Here is a 22,206-nt window from a genome sequence, read left to right on the forward strand (position 1 = left end):
TGGCACTCCCTCTCTGAAATCCCTGTGCATTTAATGTTGTGTTTTCTTCTAGGAAAAACCCAGATACTGATTCCAGTGGGTTCAAGAGGATAGCAAGTTAATAGTTAATCCGTAGTTAATTTCTGGGAGCTGGTTGTCTGTCAATTCTAGCTTTATAACTCAGGAGACTTTTTTTTCCCTTTCCTTTCTTCTTTCCTGTCCTGAGCAAGAATACCCATGTTGTGCCCCTTTTGTAAGCACTTGTCTGTTTCTCCAGTTAGAGGATGTTCCTTGGCTGGTATGGGTAGCTCTGAAATTTTCCAAGGGGCTGCTCCTATATACACCTCAACTTTGTATTAATAATGAATAAACAAACCTTCTCCATCCTGTAGGCTGTTATCATGGGTTCATTTCCCAACTTGCACTATACTTGGTGGATGTAGTTTTGCCTGCCTTTAGCTACTTGTAGGAGGCATTCCTTTGACTGGGAGTCTATTGTAACTTGCTCACAATGCGCTGACACTGCTGTTTGCCCAATCCCTTCACTCTGCTTTAGGCCAATGATTTGTAGCTTCTAGGGAGTTGGCCTTTTGTTTTCTGTCATTAGGAGAAAATTGAACAAGTTTTCTGATGCACATAGAGCCTAATTTGAGAATTCTGACAGAATTGTCAGGAAATCACATAAACCTGGAATAGGAAAAGTTGAAGGCTGTCACAGAAATGAATGCTAGGACCTATTTTGTTCTGAGCATTCCCCCTTGGTATGGAGAAGACACCTGTTAATCTCAAGAGTTATGCCCACTAAAACTTTTCAGTTTTACTTAAAATTTAGCTGTATTTTGGTTTGGACTTTCCTAGGTTGTTCTCTCTTGGTTTTGGGTTCCTCCATTACTAATGCTGATTATTCTATATGCTGTGTCTCCAGAAATCCTTCAGGTTTGCAGGACAAAAGTAGAAGGCACCTACTATGGCTGTGGATTACAGAACATGCAGGAGGAAGTGTGTTACAGTCTAATCAAGTACTGTCTAAAAAGAAATCTGAACTCTCATTCTTAAACTTCTAAATATTGCAAGAGTAATGTGAGGGTCTCCAATGTATTTGTAACTTGCCAAACTTTTCATCTTCCCTAGTGATGCTGGTAACACAGTGGATATGACACTGGGTTTGGCTCTGAAGTTGCCTAGAATAAAGACCAGTGTTGCTGTGCTTGCTGCAGGAATGGAGAGCAGAGCACTTCATCCTGATCCATGAAGGCTTTTTGCCTTGTGATAGAAGGAGCTGTCAGTTGCCTTGCCTCAGCCTACCCAGGGGGAAGGACCCAACTGCAGAATGAAGGCAGCACAAGTGGCTATTTTTGATGATGCCATGACATCAGAAAACTTCTAATACCCTGAACCTTTGCAAGTGGGCTTGAACCACCCAGTAAATAACAAAGTATAAATTACAGAAATCGTTCAGCACTCAGAATGTTTGGGTTAGAAATGTGCTTAGCATCAGCCCCTTAAAAGTTGGCATTATGAAGCAGAATTTGATTTCAGAAATGTAATGCATTGCAAACTGCTTTTTAAGAATAAAGCCCTTTGAGGAAAAGGCAAGAACTTAAGAATAATTAAGATCATTATGGTAATTCTGAATTGATTCAGTATTTGTTACCCTTACTATGTGAATGGCCATTTAAACACATCCCTGATTGGACCAGCTCTAGATTTTAGGTGAATGTGCTTTACAATAGTAGTCATCATCAGTTTGTGCCTGAGACTGCTAAGGAGGTGGTGTATACACACATGCACACACACACACAGACACACATGTGCATGTGCGTGCGCAGATGGTGGGGGGGTGGTAATACTCAAAACTTCTTCAATTTTAATTATTTCAGCTTTCCCAACAACAGTAACAAAATCTATATGAGGGACAGTGTCAGGCCAAGCAGACATCAAAGCGAGCGACACTGAAATGCACACAGTATCATTTCTGAGGTAGAAGTGATTTCATTAGGTTAGTACTTTCCTGGTACCTATGAGGTGTTGGAGAGGACTAAGGGACGCTAACAGTCTCCAGGTCTAGGATTAACTGCTCTAGGTTTTTCCCTCTCAGTGACCGTAAGGCAGCTCTGAGTAGCTGACAAGGTAAATGGCAGAAGATTCAGTGTCTCATCACCACGGGCTGGGTGGAGAGCAGTACCATAGCCCGAGGCTGGATCCACCCAGGTGTGTGTGACAGAGATCCGTACTGGGTGCTGCATCCTGATCACTCACACAATCATTTTATCCTGCATCCCTAAATCTACTAAGCATAGGAATAGTAATGGTTTTTCATACAGCAGTGTTAAGCCTTTTTTTGACACCCTCTATATTTCTAAATTGAATTAAATGGCTTGATTAAAATCTAACCTATAAAGACATCTCATTTACTGACAGTAGATCCCAGAGGAGAAATTCAGTTGCATTTTGTTTTCTACACTTAGACTTCAGATGCATTTATAAGGAAAGTACTGCACTTTTTTTTAACTTTTTCAAATTTTTCAATCTGTTAATTTCACAAGTTGTAAATGTTACCTAAGTGAAACCTTGGCAAGCACTACGGCAATAAGTTATCATTAATTATTGAAACATGATAACTGCTTTAGAGCTTATGGTTCTGGCAGCAAAATGTAATGCTGTTTCTTTTAATGATAGTTAAGCCATATCATCTAAGGTTTCTGGCTTGTTTGAGATGTGAATTTGTTTTATAGATTATAAATATACCTATATAGTGTATGTATAAAGCAAAATGCCTGTCCTTATTGATTATTTTTTGTACCATACTGTAAATTATGTTATTTATTCTTTACCAATTTTGGAAAAAAAATGTTTTGGTTATTTAATATAATATACAAAAGCTGTTAAACTTCTTCTGTTTAAATTTCCAATTCAACTTGTAAAGCTGTTTTTATTCTTGTGCATAAATACATACTAATACTTGGTCTAACTTGTGTCCAGTGTGTTCTTTGCTGTTCATGTCCTCACAGATTTTTTTTTCATTTAAGCTTTATTTACATGGTCATGGCGTTGTGGGAGTTAAGATTCTTCCATAAGGCCAAGCCTTTCAGAGTGATTTGATTGCAGTGAAATCAGTTACCAAACTCCCATTGGCATTTCCCATCCCAGAATTTTGATGATTCTCAGCATGATCAGAGAAAATGTTGGTAGGATTGTTTTTGCTTTATAGCTGGCATTCCCAGTAGTGTCTGCTCATGCCTGTCGGTGGCCATGGGTACCAGTAACAAGAGGGAGAAAGAGAGAATAACAATCACAAAAAACACCAAAAAAATCCCAACCACCACCACCACCAAGAAGGTACAATAAAAATGGTAGTGTTTATCTTGGGGGTTTGTTTTGTTTTGTTTTTTTGCATTCACAGTTTGAGATAGGCAGAAACTAGGCTGTGAAGGTTGTATTCAGGCCATCATGTTTTATACAGCCACTACCAGAAACACCTTTTCACCCCAGGACTGAAGAACAGGAAGCCCTAAGAGGGTTGCATAGTCTATCTTCAGAGCTTTCCAAGATAAAACTAACTAAAGCCCATAGAAAGGTGGGCTGACACAGCACACCCTGCTTTGGGCAAGTTGGACTCGAGGCCTGAAGTTCCTGTCATCTAGGTCAGTAACACTTTCAGAATCTTGATCTCTACAACATACAAAAAGGCAGCTTATTGTTGCACTGAGAAAGTGCAAGTGTATAATCAATCAGAAATTAAGAATTTTCTAAAAAGCTCAATATAAGTTTTATTAGTATTTTGATACTTCCTTCCCATCCAAAAAGTGCATAGTTACCTCTCCTGCCTGTTTACTGAGAAAATTGGGCTATGACCGTCTGAGCTCTTTCTCTGCAGCTTCTCCCGTGTACTGGCTCTGAGCCTTTGTCAGCATAAAAGACCTCTAAATCTTTTCCACCCTCTAATAAAGCTGCTACTGAATCTTCTTTCAAAATTTAGTTAATTTTGCCCTTAATGACCAAAATTTAAGACTGTGAAAACAAAAGGAATGAGTCTGAAAAATTATTAGCAAAACAAGATACTGCAGTGATAGTACATATTTTTCATGCTCTTTTGTTAGCTTTGATTTGGTTTTTTCAGTCCTTCCAAACAAAAGTAGCAGTATGCTACTAAATGTATGCCTCTGAGTTTAATTCTTGACATATCACAGCTGTACAGCTGTGAAATAAAACCTTCAGCTGAAAATGTTAGCTTGTAATGTTATAGACAACGAAAAATGGTTAGGCCATGCAAATGCTGGCTTTGCAGGTGCAGCTATACCATCTCCTCCCAATGCAGGTTGTCCAGGCAGCCGGTGGCTTTCATGTGGCAGCCACCCATGCTTCAGCCACAGAGCTGTGAGCAAAACATGGACACATGCCAGGCTGCAGAATGGATCACAGCAGCCAGACTCTGCTCAACACTGTGCTGGCAAACCCCTGTGCATACTGACAAGGCCAGATGAGGTATAGAGGCCCAACACACAACAATCACAGAATTTACCATGTTGGAAGGGACCAGAGTGGGTCATCTGATCCCATTTCCCTCCTCACGCAGGGTCATCCCAGAGCACATGGTATAGAGCTGTGTCCAGATGGTTCTGGAATATCTCCAATGAAGTAGACTCCACATCCTCTGCAGTGTTCAGTCGCTGTACAGTGAAGAAACTCTTTGCCATGTTTGCGTGGAAGTTCCAGTTGCTGCCTTTGCACTTGTTTTGCTAGCTGACACCAGAGAGAAGAGCCTGGTCCATCCTCTTGATATTCATCTTAGATATTCATACACATTAATGAGGTCCCCTCTCAGCCATCTGTTCTCAAGATTCAACAGGTCCAGCTCCCTCAGCTTTTCCTCTTAAGAAGGATTCTCCAGACCATTGACCAACTCTCTGATAGAACTGCTCCAGGAGCTCCATGTCTGTCTTGTACTGTGGGGCTCAGATGTGTAAGCAATGCTACAAATTTGGCTTCACCAGGGCTGAGTTGAGGAGCAGGATCATCTCCCTTGACCTGCTGGTAATACTCTTTCTAAGGCCTGGACAACATTGCCCTTCTTGGCCCCAAGGCATACAGCTGGTCAGGGACAGATAGCTGTGCACCAGGACACCCAGGTCCTACTCTGCAGCACTGCTGACCAGCGGGTCAGCTCCCAGCCTGTACTGGTGACCAGGGCTGTTCCTCCACAGGTGCACGACCTGCATTTGTCCTTGTTAAATTTCAGAAGGTTCTTCTCTTACCCATCTCCCCAAGCTGTTGAGGTCCCTCTGAAGGGCTGCACAACCCTCTGAAGTATCAGCCACTCCTTTGTATCAACAGTGAACTTGCTGAGGACACAGCTGCTCTTTCATCCAATCAGTGATGAAGAAGTTATACAACACTGAGCCCAACAGAGAACCCTAGGGGACAACCACTAGTGACAGGTCTCCAGCTTTACTCTGTACCACTGATCATAGGCCTCTGGGATCTGCCACTCAAGCAGTTCCCACTGTCCACTCATCCAACCCACTTTTCTTGAGTTTGACTATGAGAGTACTGTGAGAGAAAAGCAAGGTGGGCAAAGAAGAATTTTTCTTGCTTCCCTAAGTATGGATTGCCCTCCACTTGCTTCTCACTTCACAAATGGTACCTGCTCTTTGCTGGAGGATGGATAGAGCATTTCCTTTCTGTTGGATGCTACTGTCTTAGGGAGGCCAGAGCATAGTCCCACCAGCCTATGTCCCTCTCTGATTTTCTAATACTTCTCAGCCTTTCTAGTTTGTCTTGTAGCTCTGCTACCAGGCTGGATAGTTTATCCACCTGGTCTTACCTGATGCAGCTGCCCATCACTGATGCAATCCACTGACAGGCTCAGGCATTAGCTACAGCCAGAAGCCTGGGTGGCCACATGGAGTTTTTGCATGTTTTGCACGGTTTTTTGGGGACTTCACTCTGAGACACTGCATCTTTTTTGGTGAGTTTAAGGGACTCCCTTCTGAGTGGGCACCATATATTTGAGTTCTCTCAGCAACTGTAATGACCAGAAAACCGAGCAAACTGCGTGCGCTGCAGCGCCCTTTCCCGCTCCATGTCCTGCTCGCTCGCGCTCCCTGGAGCCGCTTCAAATCTCCCGCGCTGCAACGCTCCCACCGCGCCTGAGGGGCTGCCGGGTGCGGGCAGGCTCGGGCCTTGCTGCTCGGGTATCCTCGAACTCGGAAACGCTGTGGAGGGCAGCAGGTTACGAAGTCCTCCCTGAAGTTATTCCATACGATGATCTTCCTTCTGTTTTCTACGTTGCATCACCATCTCGAGGTGAAGTCCTCACATAAGGTCTCGCCTGTAAGGCCCAGGCTCGAACCACACTACTACAGCCCCATATACCAGCCCCACCCCGTCGCTTTAAATGCCCACCCGCTGCTCGCCCCGCCTTTCCCCTAGCCAATGGCTGTGCAGTTTCCTCTGACGGACGGGCAGTGCAACCAATGGGAGCATCCAGCATGAGCGCCGACGCGGGTCGTTTTAAGCTTCCCTCCCTCTGCGAGGCTGGCCGAACAGGCGGGATCTCGAGCGAATGAACTGCGTTGATAGGCTGCCCGTCACGATGGGCAGCCAAATCGGCCAATGGCCGAGCAAGGCGGGGCGGCCGGCTCTCCCCGCGGCGCGGTTGGAGCGGGGCTGTGGAGCGGAGCTGCTGAGTGCCACCATGTTCCAGGGCGCTGAGGCCGAGGCGGCCAAGCCTAGCTCCAGGTGGGGCGGCGGGCGACGCTTGGCGGGGCGAGGGGAAGAGTCGTGCGGCGGCGCGGAGTCCTTTGCGCGGCTTCGTTTGGGCGCGGGAGGTGCGGGCTCCAGCTGAGGGCCGTGAGGGGAAGAGGAGGGCGGGTCGGGATGTAGGTTCTGGCGGAGGACATTGGGCCCCCCGAAGGGCCTCTTCGCTGCGGGCGGAAACGGAGCCCCATACCTCCCGTCCCGCCGGACAGAAGCCAGCGCACGGCTGGTGCCTTCGCCGTCCCTCAGTTGGCTTGTCCCGCGCCCCGGGTGCTGGGCGGGGAGTGGCCGCACTGCGCTGCCGTCGGTGGTGCCTTGGGCTGGGGCCATGCTTGAGGCGCAGGAGGAGAGCCCCAGGCCGGGGGGCACCCACGATTGCCGCGCCCAGCCTGACCCCAGAGCTCCTGGGCGGGGAGAAGGGCCCGGCGCTGGGGAGCACCTGGTCCCGCCGTGTTTCGGCTCTCGGGGAGCGAGGGGCCCCACCTACTTTCTGTGCACAAACGCCTGCAGAAGCAGATTGTTTTCGCCCTGCGAAGTTGAAGTATATTGCTTTGTTTGGAGGAGGGCCGTTGCCCTGAATACTGCAGGGCGTGAGTGCAGTGATTAATCCATCTGCGAGGCTGTACGGGAAGGTGGAAGGGTTTCGAAATTGTCTTAAGAGCGCTGTAAGTTTTCCTGTATTTCAATCGGTCCAAGCTGTGACATGCTTTTAGAAGAAGACTTTTGAGGATGCTCTGTCTTTGGTGTAGTCTCTGAGAAGTGTCAGTTTACATAGTAATTTTGAAACTACGTTTAACACATAAATTGGGTTTCCGGGCAGACCATTGCAACGTGTTAGTTAATAGCGAGCAAAGGTGGCCTTACAGCTTCTTCCCTGTTGCCGTGTCGGGGTGTGTTTGTGGTGCCTGAGAGCAGAATGGAGCCCCTCACAGCTCTGTACCAGAGACTGGCAGCACCGCAGGAACTTCTTTTAGCGGGTTTGCAGCATGGTCTCTGAGGTGTTTACTATATCGACTCATGGCCTGTGCCATCAAGGGCAAAAGTACCTGGTCTAAAGACACAGCTTATTTTGTTCATTCCCTGAACAAAACTTTGTTTAGTGAGAATGCAAATCCTTTTGCAGTTCTTGGTACGTAGAAGTTGCTCTAATTAAAATCTGAGCCTAATTCAAAATCCCTGCAGCAACCACTACTAGCTGTGGAAGTGGGGAAAAAATGTCTTCCTAATGTGTAAAATCTTGCCTAGAAAATTATAAACAAGTGTTTGCATTTTGAGAACTTCATAGTACAGGGGTATTACAGTTAGAAGTAAATTACGCTAAGAAGATCTTAAGTGAAAGCTTTAATTGTCTAGTGAAATGTGTTTCTAGTGATCCTGTAAATTACCACAGTGATAGAGCAAGCAGCTAGTTTGCTGAGTTGAATTAATTGCCTAGTTTTATTTTATTAAACTTTTAACAATGACACTTTGTATTTTTAAGCAAGTTTTCCTTTTTCAAAATAAAACCTGGTACTACTCATCTAAGAGCTTCTAAAAGCAAAACAGGACAGAGTTGTATCATTCTGCTATTGTGTGCTATAGATGCATTGTATTAACATACACTCCATTTGTCCTGTGTATGAGCAGTTTCATACCTACTGCAGAGAGCTGACTGGTAAATTTAACCGTCTTGGAAATGTAATACTTGTGTTCCTCTACTCTCATCGGGGCCACTGCAGAGTATCTTGGAGCTTTCAGGTCAGGAACATGGCTGCATAACACAGCTTGCTGTTTTGTATGTGAGTGAGCTGTTTAATGAGCCATGAGTCCTATTGATCCCACTGCAGGAGTACCCCAGGACCTCTGGTCTTGTTTTAGAGCCGGCAGTTCCAAACCTCTACACATGCTTTCTGCTAGTCTCTTATGTGTAATGTAGCAATTATCTACTGTATTAGAACAGTCTGAAAACTGGTAAAAGTTCAGTGTTTAACTTTCAGGCAGGATTAAGAACAAACTATGTAGAGGGCATCTTGAAGTAATGAATAAGCCTTCCATAGGTTGACTGAAAGGCTTAATGAGGAAAGGGTATTCAAATTGTAGTGTTTCAGAATGTAGGGGATAAAAAAAACCCAAAAAAACCCAAAAAAAAAAAAAAAAACAAAAAAAAAAAAAAAAAACAGAAAAACTAATTACAATTCTTCCAGTCTGCCAGAAGAGAAGAAGGCAATTAGTGAGGGTTTTTAAACTTGCAGACCGGGGCTCTTGATTTAGCTGTTTTAGAGGAGTTCACCAACTTCTGGTCTGCTGGAGGGGAGAGAGGGAAAGGTAGATTTAGATTTTGTAGGAGACAAAGGGTTGGTTTTTCACAGTTTGACAGAATAAAGCAACACCTTCCCAAAGGAATAAATACCTGACTACAAGGGAAAAAAAAGTATAAACTGGCGTAATACTGATGTAAACTAAAATGACAATAAAGTATAAACTAAAGTTACTATACAGTATACATGAAATTTCTGTGTACTCTGTTGGAGCAGCTCATCTTGGTTTGCTGAGTTTAGCATGTTGTTTTCCTTTGCTAGGATTTACAGGGGAAATCTGATTTTCTTACTTGGTGTGGGGGACCTGCATGTCTCACTGCTTTAGAACTGAGTATGTGGTAGTACAGGGAGGCCAGCAGTGCTCTGGAGGCTACACAGAAAGAAAATAGCTTTGTAGTCTCCCACATATTTGGTTGGAGGGAGCAAGTGCAAAGCCCTGTCTTCTTGTTGGCATCAGCTGACAGACTTTGTTGCTTCAAGGTTATTTTGACTTTTAACCTTTTAACTTCAAAGTTATTTTTGGTAAGTCCTATCAATGACTTAGTTATCTGACTTTGTATTAGTTCAAATTTTATTAACCTGGTGTCACTGCCATTTGAAAGTTTATGTAATGCTTGGAAGGTTCCCAGCATTTCGAAGTTCTTGAAATTGAGATTGTAAATCCACTTTGTGTATGTAGAGTCGTTATTTTGTGTGATGCTGGCAGAAAAGGTACTTGTGCCGATTTCTACCTTGTAAGTACCACCAGTGATGCCTCTGGTTAATTTATTCAACAGTAGGGTTTTCACAGACTGGCTACTAAGCTGAAAATAAGAGGACAGTATAAGATTAATCAGTGTTGGATTTATTTTGATGAAGTTTCTTTAGTGAATTACCAAGACTTTTAATCTTAAAATGGATTTTCTCTAGAATTTCTTTCTGCAATAGTTCTTAAAATCCATTGCAGGAATGAGAAGTAATTTGATTCTTATAACTGGCTATTTTCCTTTAAAAAAATCTGAATGTATTTATTTGATTATTCCCTCCTATGCTTATAGGCATGTGTTAAGTGACCAAACAATGTGATAAATTGAATGAATCTGGGCTGTAAGAGACTCCAGCTGTATAAACAGCTTTTTACTTCCTTTCAGTCTCTTTCCTGGTATACTTAGTGTAGTTGGAATGCAAGAAAGACTAAATGCAGTTTAAAAATAGCTGAAAAGAATAGGTAAAGTAAAAAATCATTTGTGAGAGGAGTCCACTTTAACAGAGACCCCTTCCCAAACTGCTTTTTTGTGGATTTCCATCTTCTTTGTCTCCCCGCTTTAAATACTTAAACTACCTCATGGTTTCTAGACCGTTATGAATGTTTGAAATACAGAATTTACCTATACAGTGTTTGCTTTAATTGTGGGTTTAAGTCTCCTGAAATAAGTGGAGAGCACAGAGGCTAGTTGGATCTGTAGTCTGCTGGACACTAAATTGTAAATAAATAAGCTTTGTAAGATCTAACCTGTACTTTGGACAAGGAGTTGTCCTGTCTGCTGGAATTCTAGTTACTCCTCAAGCTAAAGGCATTTATTAAATCCACAATCATACTAAGAATTAAAATCTTGAAATTGGCTAGCAAAGACAGTCCATCTGAGGCTAGTACTGTGTATATAAACTATTCCCAGACTAAAAGAGGAACTTTTTTCTCCTTCCCAAAAGACCTAAAACTGTGTTCTGCATCTTAAGATCTGAAATGCACACAAACCACATTTTCTGACAGAGCAGCCAAAATCTCTACTTTTGTGAAATTAAATCTTAAACTGGAGTAGATCTTGGCACCAAGAGGTACCTCATTTTATACTCGGTGTAGCTCTCCTGTAATGACATGCTGCTGTCACAGGGCTAGGCAGAGGAGGGATTGTAATAATTCACTGACATTTGAATTGTGTTCAGGTAGGGTGGGATCAAGATCTTGCAATTTATAACTGTTCTTTGGTTTAAAAGCAAAGGTTACTTTAGGTTCCAGATCAAGGGTTAAGATCAGAAGCAGTATAATTGAGCTGCTACCTTTGTTCAGCTGCTAAGACTGTGGGTAATTGGTAGATGTAACTGTAAAAATTATTTTTGATACAGAATCCAAGAATCATTGAGGTTGGAAAAGCCCTCTGAGATCATGGAGTTCAACGTTTGATTGCTTGTCACCTAGACCAGAGCATTAAGTGCCACATTCAGTCATTTTGTGAACACCTCCAGGAATGGTGACTCCACCACTGCCCCGGGCAGCACATTCCAATGTTCAACAACCCTTCCTGTGAAGAAATTCCTTCTGATGTCCACTATGCCCTCTCCTGGCACAAATTGAGGCTGTTTCCTCTTGTCCTATTCCCTGCTCCCTGACAGCAGAGCCCAGACCCCCCCTGGCTGCAGCCTCCCATCAGGGAATTGTGGAGAGCCAGAAGGTCCCTCCTTAGCCTCCTTTTCTCCAGGCTGAGCCCCTCCAGCTCCCTCAGCTGCTCCTCACCAGACTTGTGCTCCAGAGCCTTTCCCAGCTCCATTCTCTTTTATGGATATGCTCCAGCCACTTAAGGTCTTTATTGTCGTGAGGGTCCCACAATTTGAGGTGCCTCAGCAGTGCCCAGCAGAGGTTACTCTCCTGGTCCTGGTACAGGCCAGGATGTTACTGGCCTTCTTGCCCACCTGGGCACACCCAGCTCATGTTCAGCCACTGTCAACAAGCACTCCCAGGCCCTTTTTTTTGCTGAACTTCTTTCCGGCCATATTTAGGTATTAATCTCTTTCCTGTGCATTTTCTGTTAATTTTCCAATAAATTTCCACTGATTCTACTCCCAAATAATAGTTTGGTTCCTTTTTGGGGCAGAACCTGTAGTCTGTTGAACAGGACCTAGGCATTACTACTGAAGGACAAGCATGACTTATGGTAAGTTTTCAAGAAGTCAGATGATTTCTGCTGTAAGCTCTAATTTTTCTGCAGATCCATTTGATATCCTCTGGTGCAAAGCTTTAGTTTTAATGGATTTGCAGCTTGACCACTAAAGAATTGGTTTGTTGTTTTGTCTCTCCATTCTAATCTAAACAGCTATTATGATAACTGATGGTTGAAACTAGCAAATTTTTTAGTAGTTATGAAATGTCTGCCTTTATTTAAAAGTCAGTGGGTTTGAATTGTATCACAGATTCAAAGTCGGTATGTGCAGTTTAGCAGAAAGTCTGATTCTGTTGTAATGGTTATTTTTAAAATCCTGACCATCATATGGCTTCTCTTAATCTCTGGAACACCACAGATAGCATAGCCATTTGTGTTGGTGGCAGTGTTAGGATCATTCCATGAAATCATAGATACCTTAATGATGAAGTTGACTGACCTGGAGATTGGCAATATTTGTGCTGAACTTAAGAATATTAAAACAGCTCTTGAAAAGTAGATAGTTCTTGGGTATAGCAGAATTACTTAAAGTAAGTTAAAATCAGGATAGTTACATACAAGGAGAGAATGGGAAGGGGACATCAAATATGTTGAATGCTATAAATTTTAAATGAACTTTTGTATCTTGTTTCTTCTCTGATATAGGGTATTGAAGCCCCCAGGGGGAGATTCTAGTAATCTCTTTGGGAGTACAGAAGAAGTGTCTTCTTCAAGCAGGCCACACCGGATGGCATCCAATATCTTTGGAGCATCAGAAAAACCTCAGAACATTCCAAAAAGAACAAACCCTCCAGGTAAAAGCTGCTCCCTCTTTCTGTGTGGGCTGTGAATTGCAGCATAGAATGGTTTTGTGCTCCTAAACTGGAGCACTTGGATCTGTCTTTTTATGTTGCATTCTTTTTTACTGAGTAGATTTGAACAACAAATCTCTTCAAACTTCTGAATATATGAATATTTCAGTGATCTGTATGTTTGCAGACTTTTTAGCACATTATTCAAGTCTTAATTCTTTCCAAATTGAGGTTCTAAGAAATGATGAAAGGAAACTGCTTCTGTTGTAGAGTTGTCAGCAGTTAGCTCAATTTGAGACCTGCAGGTGAATTGTAGCAAAGGATTTCAGCTAGGCAAATACAACTAAGTCCCTAGGCAGCAGGGTTGTAGAAGTCCTTGAATTACATATTTAATTTTTTTTTTTAATATAGTGTGATAAAACTAATCTAGAACAAAATTCTTAACAACTGCCTTGCAGGAGGAAAAGAAAGTGGCATTTTTGAGGACTCTACTTCTGCTCAGCCTCGTCCACGCTTGAATCCACCTGGTGGGAAGACAAGTGATATCTTTGGGTCTCCTGTCTCTCCCAGCATTGTGCGAGCACACCCGAACAAACCCAAGGTATTTGTACTAATGTTGCTGTCAGATGAAGAAGCAGCTTCAGGGTCCTGTCATGTGTCTGTGTTCTCCATAAGAACAGAACTGAATATATATGTAGTGACTTTGAGTTAGACAGTCCCAGAGTCTCTTTGATAGCTTGGTACTTTGGGTGTGTTAGATCTCTGCAGTTTGTTGTAAAAGTATTAATTAGACTGTGCATGTGCATTCAAAAAAAAAAAAAAGTCTTTGATCTTTCTTGTGAGTGAGGTACAGCTGGAGCTCTTGACAGAGCCAAGAGGCATTTAAACTGGATAGGGAGGAGTTATTTCTCCTGATTCTGCAGTTTAGCAGATGTGATCTTGATGCAGGCTTGGGAAGTTGGTGAGCTACAGTCATAAACCTTTGTGAGGCCTGGCTGTGCACTTCAGCTGTCTTAAATACATGTATCTACAGTCACCTTGAAAGCACTTCAGCAGATTAGGCTTACAGTGATCAACAATGAAAAAGTGAACTTTGGGTCAGTGGTGTCGGGCCCAGCAGGTACTTGATTTGTACAAGATAAACAAAAGTGTCTCTTAGTATAGTGTTACAGTTGTTACATATAGGTTGTACAGTTGAGTTTTGATCTTAAAGCTGGGATGTGTAATAGTTCCTTGTAGTTATGACCACTTCTGAGTTTGGAAAAAGCAGGATACATTACCAGTTACTGTATTTAAGTGCCCTATATGCAGATTTACGGCCTGCCTTACTCTAAGTAAATACTAATAAGTGAGTAGCTATTATGGTGATAATATTTTTGGCATGTCAAATAGCATGGAAATTTAACATTCTATGAAACTGCTGTGGTTTAGGAATGGTATTCCCCAGTTTAGTGTTCCTGCTGAAAACACTCCAAAACATGCACCACTCATGCTCCCCTCCCCCTTCCCCCTGTGGCTGGGGGAGGGAAATTGGAGGTAAAAACCATGGGTTGAGATATGAACAATTTACTGGAAATAGAAATGAGATAATAAAAGAAGAGTAACAGCAACAAAATTAATAATTAAATGTACAGGAATGATGAATACACAATGGTTCACGTGTGAGGTCTCACCACATGGAACACAGCACTACCCCAGCTGCTCAGCCACCACTGCCCACCCCACACCCTGCACATGATGTGGTTTAGAATAAGCTTCAGGTCCTGGCCTTGCCCTCCCTGGCTACTGCAAAAATTAACCCCTGTACTGGCTGGAACCAGGACAGAAATTGCGCTGAAAACAGTCTCGTTTTTCCTGGAAACTTAGGAAGAAAGGATCAATCCAATTTAACTTTCTTGCCTTTGTTTTTTTCCCCTTAAATTTAAGGTGTTGGTATTGTGGGAGATACTGAGCTGGAAAGAAGACCTGCGAGTTGAGTTTCATGGGTGGGAAAACACACTTCTTTGAAGTGTGACTGTGTATTTCCAACAGTCAGTTCAGATTGTTAGGGAAATGGTCTTAAATGTTTTGATTATTACCTGACTGGGGATACTTGCTGAAGAGAGGAATTACTGCGTACAAATAGGGTCTTCAAGGGCTGTTTGTATGTGTATTATAGTTGTGTATACCAACTTCTTCGTGATAGAAGGTACTTGAGAGGAATGGTAATTCCTGTCCTTAAAATCAATGAATCCTTAAGGTTGGAGAAGGCCTCTAAATTTGAGTCTGGCAGTTAACCCACCACTGTTGTGTTTACCATTTTGATGATCTAATGTAGCCTCTTCATCCATGTTACAATGAATTGTCTTGAGATGTACACCTTGCCATAACATAGAAGATTTGTGCCCCTGCTTTTGGGGTTCTATAGAAGTAGAGGGGATGAAGGGTTGCACACAGCTTGCTTTTATTTGATCAGTGATCTATAAACTTGGAAGTGAAGCAAAATTTCCCAAAGGATTTTGTGACAGACTTGTTGTTTGAGAACAGTAATACACTAAGATAGTTTTTGATTTCTTTGCAGGATCACATTGTCTTAAAAGAAGAGGAAATACCAAAGAAACTAGAAGGTCAGCAAGAGAAATTCTTTGTTCTCTTTGGGAAGATAAGCTATGAGGAAGTTTCTTGTGCTTCTGCTTAAACACTAGCCTTAGTCTCATGTTTTTAGGATAATATGACTGAAAAGTTTAGTCAGAAGTCTAATCACTTGTCTGAGGGAAATGGTTTTCTTCCTCTTATTGAGGAGAACACAGGTGTGAGTCATGGTACTCCATGTCTGTGAGTTTAGACTTTGCTTGATACCATGTGTATGTCTATATACAAATATGTATGGAATCTGTATATGGCAAACATCTTACCAGGTTGCCACTTCCTCTCTTGCCATCTCCTTCAAGTGGCTAATTTTGGCCTTCTACAGTTGGAAATAATGAACAGCTAACTGACAAAATTTATTATTGCTCCGCTAACTGTTAAAGAATGAATGAGAATCCTGCTTTCAAGTTCAGTATGAAAAGATTGATTGGTACCTTGTATCTTTTAATTTCCTGCAACTGCCAAAATAATTCTGAAGTGTATTGCTCAGTCTTTATATCCTTAGAAAGGATATGGAAGATTAGAAAGATTGCTGAAGGAAGAGAGGAATTGTTGAGAAAAGTGAAATTCTTTTCTTACTACATGTTTCCTTCATAGAAAAATGAATAGGTAATGAGAAACCTTGGTGTGCTATGGATGGGAGATGTGGGGAAAAAATGCAGCTGACAGAAGATGAGGTACTTTGTGCACTACAGAATCGTGAGTGATCTGATAATATGTTTTTTTTTAATGTACCTACAGAAAATACCAAACCACAGCTGGAAGACGGAGGCGAAAAAAAGGCTCTGGGCAAAGAGGAGCAATGCAAGGAGCCAGAACCCAAGACAGACAATCACGAACCGCGACTAGGGCCAAGGCCACGCTCGCACAACAAAGTCCTCAATCCACCAGGGGGGAAATCCAGCATTGCGTTCTATTAGGGTCATCATGTCACTGTCACTTATGGAAAAGTCTTGTCTATGCCGGTGAGGTCAGTTTATACACTATTGCTTGTGAATAGATTCTTAGGCAAATGGATGAGGGTTATGTTAGAGCATGAAGAAAGGGTAACCTGGTGATTTGGGGAGGGAATGGGTGCCTTGTGGAAGATGTGAGTACTGGCCTGCCTGGGTGGGTGGCAGAGCCAGACATTAGTGTAACTTTGTGAAAAAGCAGTGCTACTTAGTGGTAAGTTCCTCAGACTGTTAGATTCTTAGCTAGCTTGTGGCTCAGGAGGCTCTTGGGGAATCAGGCTTCCATAAAGTCAACATGTCAAACATTGTGAATGGGAAGGGGCCTGAAGGTTCCACTTGAAGCTTCTGAAGTAAAGCAGTTAGGTGGGGCTTTCCCCTAGGCAATGGGATGCAGCTTCCAGCGTGAGCTGACTTGCAGTTATATGACTATAAATATGTTCCACAGGAACAAGTACTGCTGCCATGGTTAAGAGTGTCTTCAGTCATTGCTTCTTTTTCTCCTTTCTTGCTTGCAGCACGATTGCTGATACAAGGACAAAATATGCTGAAAATTTCTTTTATACTCGTAAACAATCACACGTTTGTAAAGATTGTGGTCTTCCCCTGTCTAGGTATTCAGGTCTTTTGGATGCCTTTAGTAATTTGCTGATTACTGTGACTAGCTCTTCACATGTGGCAGTCCAACTTGCTGTTTCATGTAGGTGCTTCTAGTTGAGTGCTTGTATGTTTTCTGGTAAAGATGTGGGTGCAAACAATAGCTTTATGGTACTCTTTGAACAGAGGCAACAAGTTTACCACGGAGCATAGGCTGAGGTGTTAGCCAGGTCACTCTGACCCAGCCTTTGTAGAAAGAGCTTAGCTTCAGCACATGTTTTCACTTGGCTCCCTGTGGAAACCAGGACAGTTCTCCTGTTTCCACCACAGTGAATTTCCTGTTGGTTTTGCCTGTGCTGGCTCTGTTAGTGAATTCTCCTGTCTTTCATCAGCCTTACCTTTGCCTTTGTCTCAGATAACCTAGAGCTGTAGTTGATTTTGCTGTAGATTACCTTAGCTGGAAAATCAAAGACAGCACAAACAGCAGGTTTGTATTACTAAACTCTGTCATAAATCATGTTTGAAGATGTGCATGTTTTGCACAGATGTTTTTGGGGGAGGGTTTGTTCCCTGAATTGATTGATGATCCTATCCAGAGCTTTGATACATGAATGTTAACTCTAGGTGCTTACTGTTAAATATATTGAATACTGCCCTTTTAAATCTGACATATCAAAACATTTCTTGCATTTCTTTCTTTGGAATCTAAACAATGTTTTCAGCCCCATCAGGTACATCAAAGAACAAGTGGCCTTACTCTGTGTATCCACTGCTGTTCTAGCCCACGTTCCTTGGGAACTGCTGCCATTGAGACAGAATGCTGGGCCAGCTGCTAAACCTTTCTGTGATTGTAATGCTTCTTAGGCCGCACAATTTCCTTGTGTCAGCAGCAGTGGGTGACTGCTTTAAGACTTAGTTGCCTTTTCAAATAGTGAAACATATGGGGCAGTGGTAGGATAGAAACAGCCATGGAAAGTAGGGATTTGAATGCCTTTGTATCTTTCAGATTGGTTTGGAGCTGCCTGTTAATTTTCCCCCCAGGAAAACAAGGCAGTAGTTCAAACTGCAACCATGGAATGAACTTATGTTAGTTCCAAATATGTACTTCTTAGCACCTCTTCCTGAGTCTGTGCTCTCCAGCCTCTGGCTGAGTCTCAGACACATTAGCCATTTCACAGTTCCTTGTTCCACTACTTGACAGGAAGCTGTCATATAGAAAAGTCAACCAAAGGCTGCTTCCTACATTGCAGGCTCTGGTGTAGCTGATGCTATCTGCAATACCAAGCATTTGGCATCTTTTATTTAGTACCTGATGTGCACTGGCTTCCGTGCCTGTCCTTTAGGGAGCAACTTCTAACTAGGCCTTAAATCAGTTAAATTCTGTTAAATTTCTTGCATTTCTTTCTTTGGAACCTAAACAATGTTTTCAGCTCTTAAAGTAAGGTAGATCTGAGCATTTCTCTGGGACAGAAGGGGATTTGGAACCAAATGACAGAACATGCAGTTACCAATAAACAAGTATTTTGTCACTTCATTGTGTGCTATAGATGCCTGCTTTTATAAATTGGTCAGTACTCTATTTCACTATAGATACACTGGTGAATTTTATGGTCTGAAATGGGAAAAATTGCACATATATTTTCCAGCTTTCCATACATGGGACTGTACTCAGGAGCTGTGACATCCTGCCCAAGGCTGCACATGAGACAGATGCCTCTTATCCCTGGGGAGCGGTAGGACAGTAGCAAGAGCTCAGCTTAATGCCTTTTTGTGGGCAACATTCCATGATGTTCTGTACCACACTGGGATTCTGTTATGTTCTTCAGCAATATTGTAAATATAATTAAATATTCAAATATTTTAAATAGTTAAGGCTATTTGTAGAAAAACATAGTCATTCCCCTTGAACGAGTGATACTCTTTATGTGGAGAAATCATACCCTCACTTGTGTATTTCTAGTGAGCGCATAAAACACCCTTCATGTACCAGACTGCCTTGGCTGACAGAGGAGGGGACTCCAGCTACTACAGACATTGCAATTCTGGGTGAGCTGGACACAGTGACCTCTCGGCCAGGATGTTGTGTGTCTGCGGCATTCATCGCTGAACTTCCAGACTGTAATGCTTGCAGAGCCTCTTGGCCAGCCCTCACTCAAGAGTGACTTCTATGTTTGGCCATTTACAGTTCAGAACTCTCCTCTGAAACATATACAGTTTGGGTGGGATCTGCACAGTGTGGGAATGTGGCAATGTCCTTGATAAATAGCACATTAGCAATGAAGTATTGTCTTTCCTTTGAGCTGCAGCCAACAGTAGACTGCAGTATAGCTCCAGTTTGCAACTGTGTGTGTTACCTCATTGCTTTACCCAAAACTGACGGTTTGTAGCTAAACACTTGGGATAGAATTTTATCAGAGTTGCTGCTTCAGTCTGGGAAGGAAAATTATGGTGTCCATAGCAAGCTTAGCCTAAGAAGTGGTTAAAGGAGGATTTTGCATGCTTTAGTGAGTCATGTGTGGTTCTAGGCATATGTGTTGCTTAGTCACTAGATATGTCACTGTGTCTGTCCTGAACAAGATCTCACAGCTCTAGTGAGCTGGCCAGCTGCAATGTGTCATCCCTCCTGATCCTCATGTGTACCAGTTAACCCAGATCATGCATGTTTTTTCCCCTGTGAAGACTGCTGGCAATTGTACAAAACCTTTTAAGCTGGCACGGTCTGATACTGTCCATCTGTTGCATCACACCCTGCATTGCACTTTCAATGAAAAAGATTAATGTCCTCCTCTCTCTTGGTGTTTTAAGCAGCATTATTGTGAGTTTTTAAAATTATTTATACAGGCTAATCAGACTTGGAATATCCAAAGTACTTTCTTGGGGCTTGTCTAGTGCGAGAAGATATATAAAGTAGTGACGTGTGGAGACAATTACTTAAGCACTAAATGAGTAACTTCTGTAGTATGTTCCCTGGAAGGCTGTCAGAGTTGCTTATGTACAATATATGATCATACTGATGTATGGATGTCCAAGTATCTTGGCTACCTGGGTGATTGTGTATTGGAGTTGGCCACCCAGTGAATTTCAGCTTGAAGCTTTGCTGAAACGGTGTATCACTTCCCTTTGGAAAAGGTGATGGATTAAATGTCATTGAGACTGGAATTTTCCATTTTTTCTTAAGGCGCAAAGACAAGTCACAGCATCCTGGCTGGGGGAGATTTGGCCACATGTAAGCTGTTTCTGTCGTTACTGGTTATCAGCTGTGCAAGAAGTGGACTGGGTAACAATTCATTGCTGGCCAAAAACTGGTGTCTAGAAGCCTCCCAGCAGGCTAAGCTGGCTGCCTAGGCTCTGCCCAGTCGCCACTCCTCCCTTTGAACACAGTTGGTGAGCAGGAAGAGGCAGGTTTAAATTATTGGGCTAAATTAGTAGCCCTGATTATTTTTGTAGTTTTATCTTGCTTCTGGGAATTAAGACAGTCTCATGTTGAATTTGCTCTTCCTTTCTTTCAAGTTCCTTATATTGCTAGCTGGACAACCTCTTCTTCCTCAGGCAGATCGAAATACTCTTCATAGTCAGCAAGAATGCAGAAATTGGCTTTACTTATCAGCCTCTCTAGGTCCAGCTGCCTTCTAATTCTGGTGTCTTACCTACTGCTTTCATCCCTCCTCCTACATATACAGATATTAGAAATAGTAGCTATGCTGCCTTTGGTTTCTCCGTGACTCCTCCTCTGCTGCTTGCTTGGGTGTGTGCTATGTGCCACTTAAGCCAAAACCACAGACTGCTCTGTGTCCAGGTGTATCAGAAGCCCAGGGGCCTGCTGAAGTAATGGGAACTTGTCGCTATGCCAGGTTTTTCATGAAGATCATAAAAATGATGGCTTTTTCTCCGAAGTCTTGTCCTGCAGACTTATATAAATGTGTGCTCTACTGTGACACTGTTTAACGTCCTGGCTGCTGGGAGAATGTGCTTAGGCATGAAGGGCAACACAAGTCCAAGTGTGAGCTGCCTGCACTATTGTCCACTTTCAGGCTTCAGTCTGTATTTTACAAGTCTCAATGCACTGTGTGCAGTTTTGGCCTGCCTAGTACAAGACAGATGTGGTTTAGGGAATGCAGTGATGGGCCACAAAGGTGATAAAGAGACTGGAGCATCTGTCACAGGAGGAGGGGCTGAAAGAGCTGGAGCTGCTCAAGAAGGTTCTGGGAGATCTGGCCAGTGTGCTCAAGTCCCTGCTGGGAGGAAGCAAGGATGAGGGGGCCAGATTTTGCTCTGGACAGGAGGCAATGGGCAAAAGAGAAACCACACAGAATTCCAGCTGAACACAAGGACATACATTTTTCCTGTGAGGGGTCAGATACTGGGACAGGTAGCCCAGCGATGCTGCAGAGTCTTCATCCATGGAGATGTTCAAACTCTGCTCTGTACTCTGCCTTCTGCTCCATGTTGATTCTTCAGGGTTATTTGTTTGCTAAGCAAAGATGCCAGGCTTGCAGAGCTAGTGACTTCAAACTGTGACTGTGAAACCTGCTCAGCAGGAAACCAGGGCAGCTGTAATACGCCATCCCGATGTAGGTGTATAGCCACAATACACCCAGCTACAGTTGGGAACTCACAGTAGCAAAGGAATAAGTGATTTTGAGCCAGCTGGTAGAGACCAGCAGGGGCATAGACGTGAATGCCAAGAGAGTGAAGACTGGCAGAGTCAGCATGGCACAGACAATAGCAAGGACACCTCTCAGTCTAACACGGTGGTGAAGGGAATGAACAGAAAATCTCTTCCAGGGGACCCTGCTTCCCATGGGTCCTAGTGGCACACGGGGCTGTGCAAAGTGGGCTGGCAGGAGTGGCAGTGACACGGCCTTTCCTTGGCTGTTAGTAGTGTAGCGGACCAGCTGTTCTATCTCTTGCTGAGACTTCTGAACTGAGAACTGAAGTGTTACTAGGTGTCTGGCACTCAAGCGAAACCCCAGGTTTTAACAAAGGGGAAGGGAAAACATTGTTATACCATGATAATTATGGAAATAAGGAATGGAAGCTGTTTGACAAAATGGGGCCTGATTGCATGAAAGTTGTCTTTTCCCACTTGCAAAGCTTATCCCAGTCCTTTCTGTTTTTGTCTCAGGCTTCCCAAAACACACAGCCATATACCACAGGTTGATGCTACAATAGCACAATTACAGGACAGAGGTAAAACCAGGGGACTGTTACTTCTTGTAATTTAAGTCAGGTTAAGGTGCGTCTCGCAGTTTGCAAGGATATAAAGGACTCCTCGTTCAGCTACAACAGG

At 43.0% G+C, this 22,206-nt stretch overlaps 2 protein-coding genes and 1 pseudogene across 8 annotated transcripts in view; 2 read left to right on the forward strand and 1 right to left on the reverse strand.

Annotated features, from left to right (window-relative positions):
* The window catches only part of CRAMP1 (cramped chromatin regulator 1), a 49,265-nt gene extending 46,315 nt beyond the window's left edge, over positions 1–2,950 (forward strand). For all 6 annotated transcript variants that reach the window (XM_085591810.1, XM_085591808.1, XM_085591807.1 and 3 more), the window contains one exon: positions 1–2,950. This exon is cut by the window's left edge and continues 1,014 nt beyond it. The gene's annotated coding sequence lies outside the window, so the exon portion shown is untranslated.
* Positions 1–22,206, reverse strand: part of LOC144247168 (lysosomal dipeptide transporter MFSD1-like) — a 54,467-nt pseudogene that overhangs the window by 26,496 nt on the left and 5,765 nt on the right. The window contains exon 8 of the transcript XR_014958508.1: positions 1–21,669. This exon is cut by the window's left edge and continues 26,496 nt beyond it. The product of XR_014958508.1 is annotated as a lysosomal dipeptide transporter MFSD1-like (transcript). The remainder of the gene's footprint in view (positions 21,670–22,206) is intronic.
* JPT2 (Jupiter microtubule associated homolog 2) lies at positions 6,545–18,450 on the forward strand. The gene is made up of 5 exons (XM_021529623.4): positions 6,545–6,720; positions 12,596–12,744; positions 13,200–13,342; positions 15,302–15,347; positions 16,111–18,450. The coding sequence occupies exons 1-5, from the start codon at positions 6,545–6,547 to the stop codon at positions 16,287–16,289; spliced, it is 693 nt and encodes a 230-aa protein (XP_021385298.2). The 3' UTR covers positions 16,290–18,450.

This window comes from Lonchura striata, chromosome 14 (assembly GCF_050655825.1).
Source record: "Lonchura striata isolate lonStrDom1 chromosome 14, ASM5065582v1, whole genome shotgun sequence".
Classification (NCBI taxonomy): domain Eukaryota; kingdom Metazoa; phylum Chordata; class Aves; order Passeriformes; family Estrildidae; genus Lonchura; species Lonchura striata.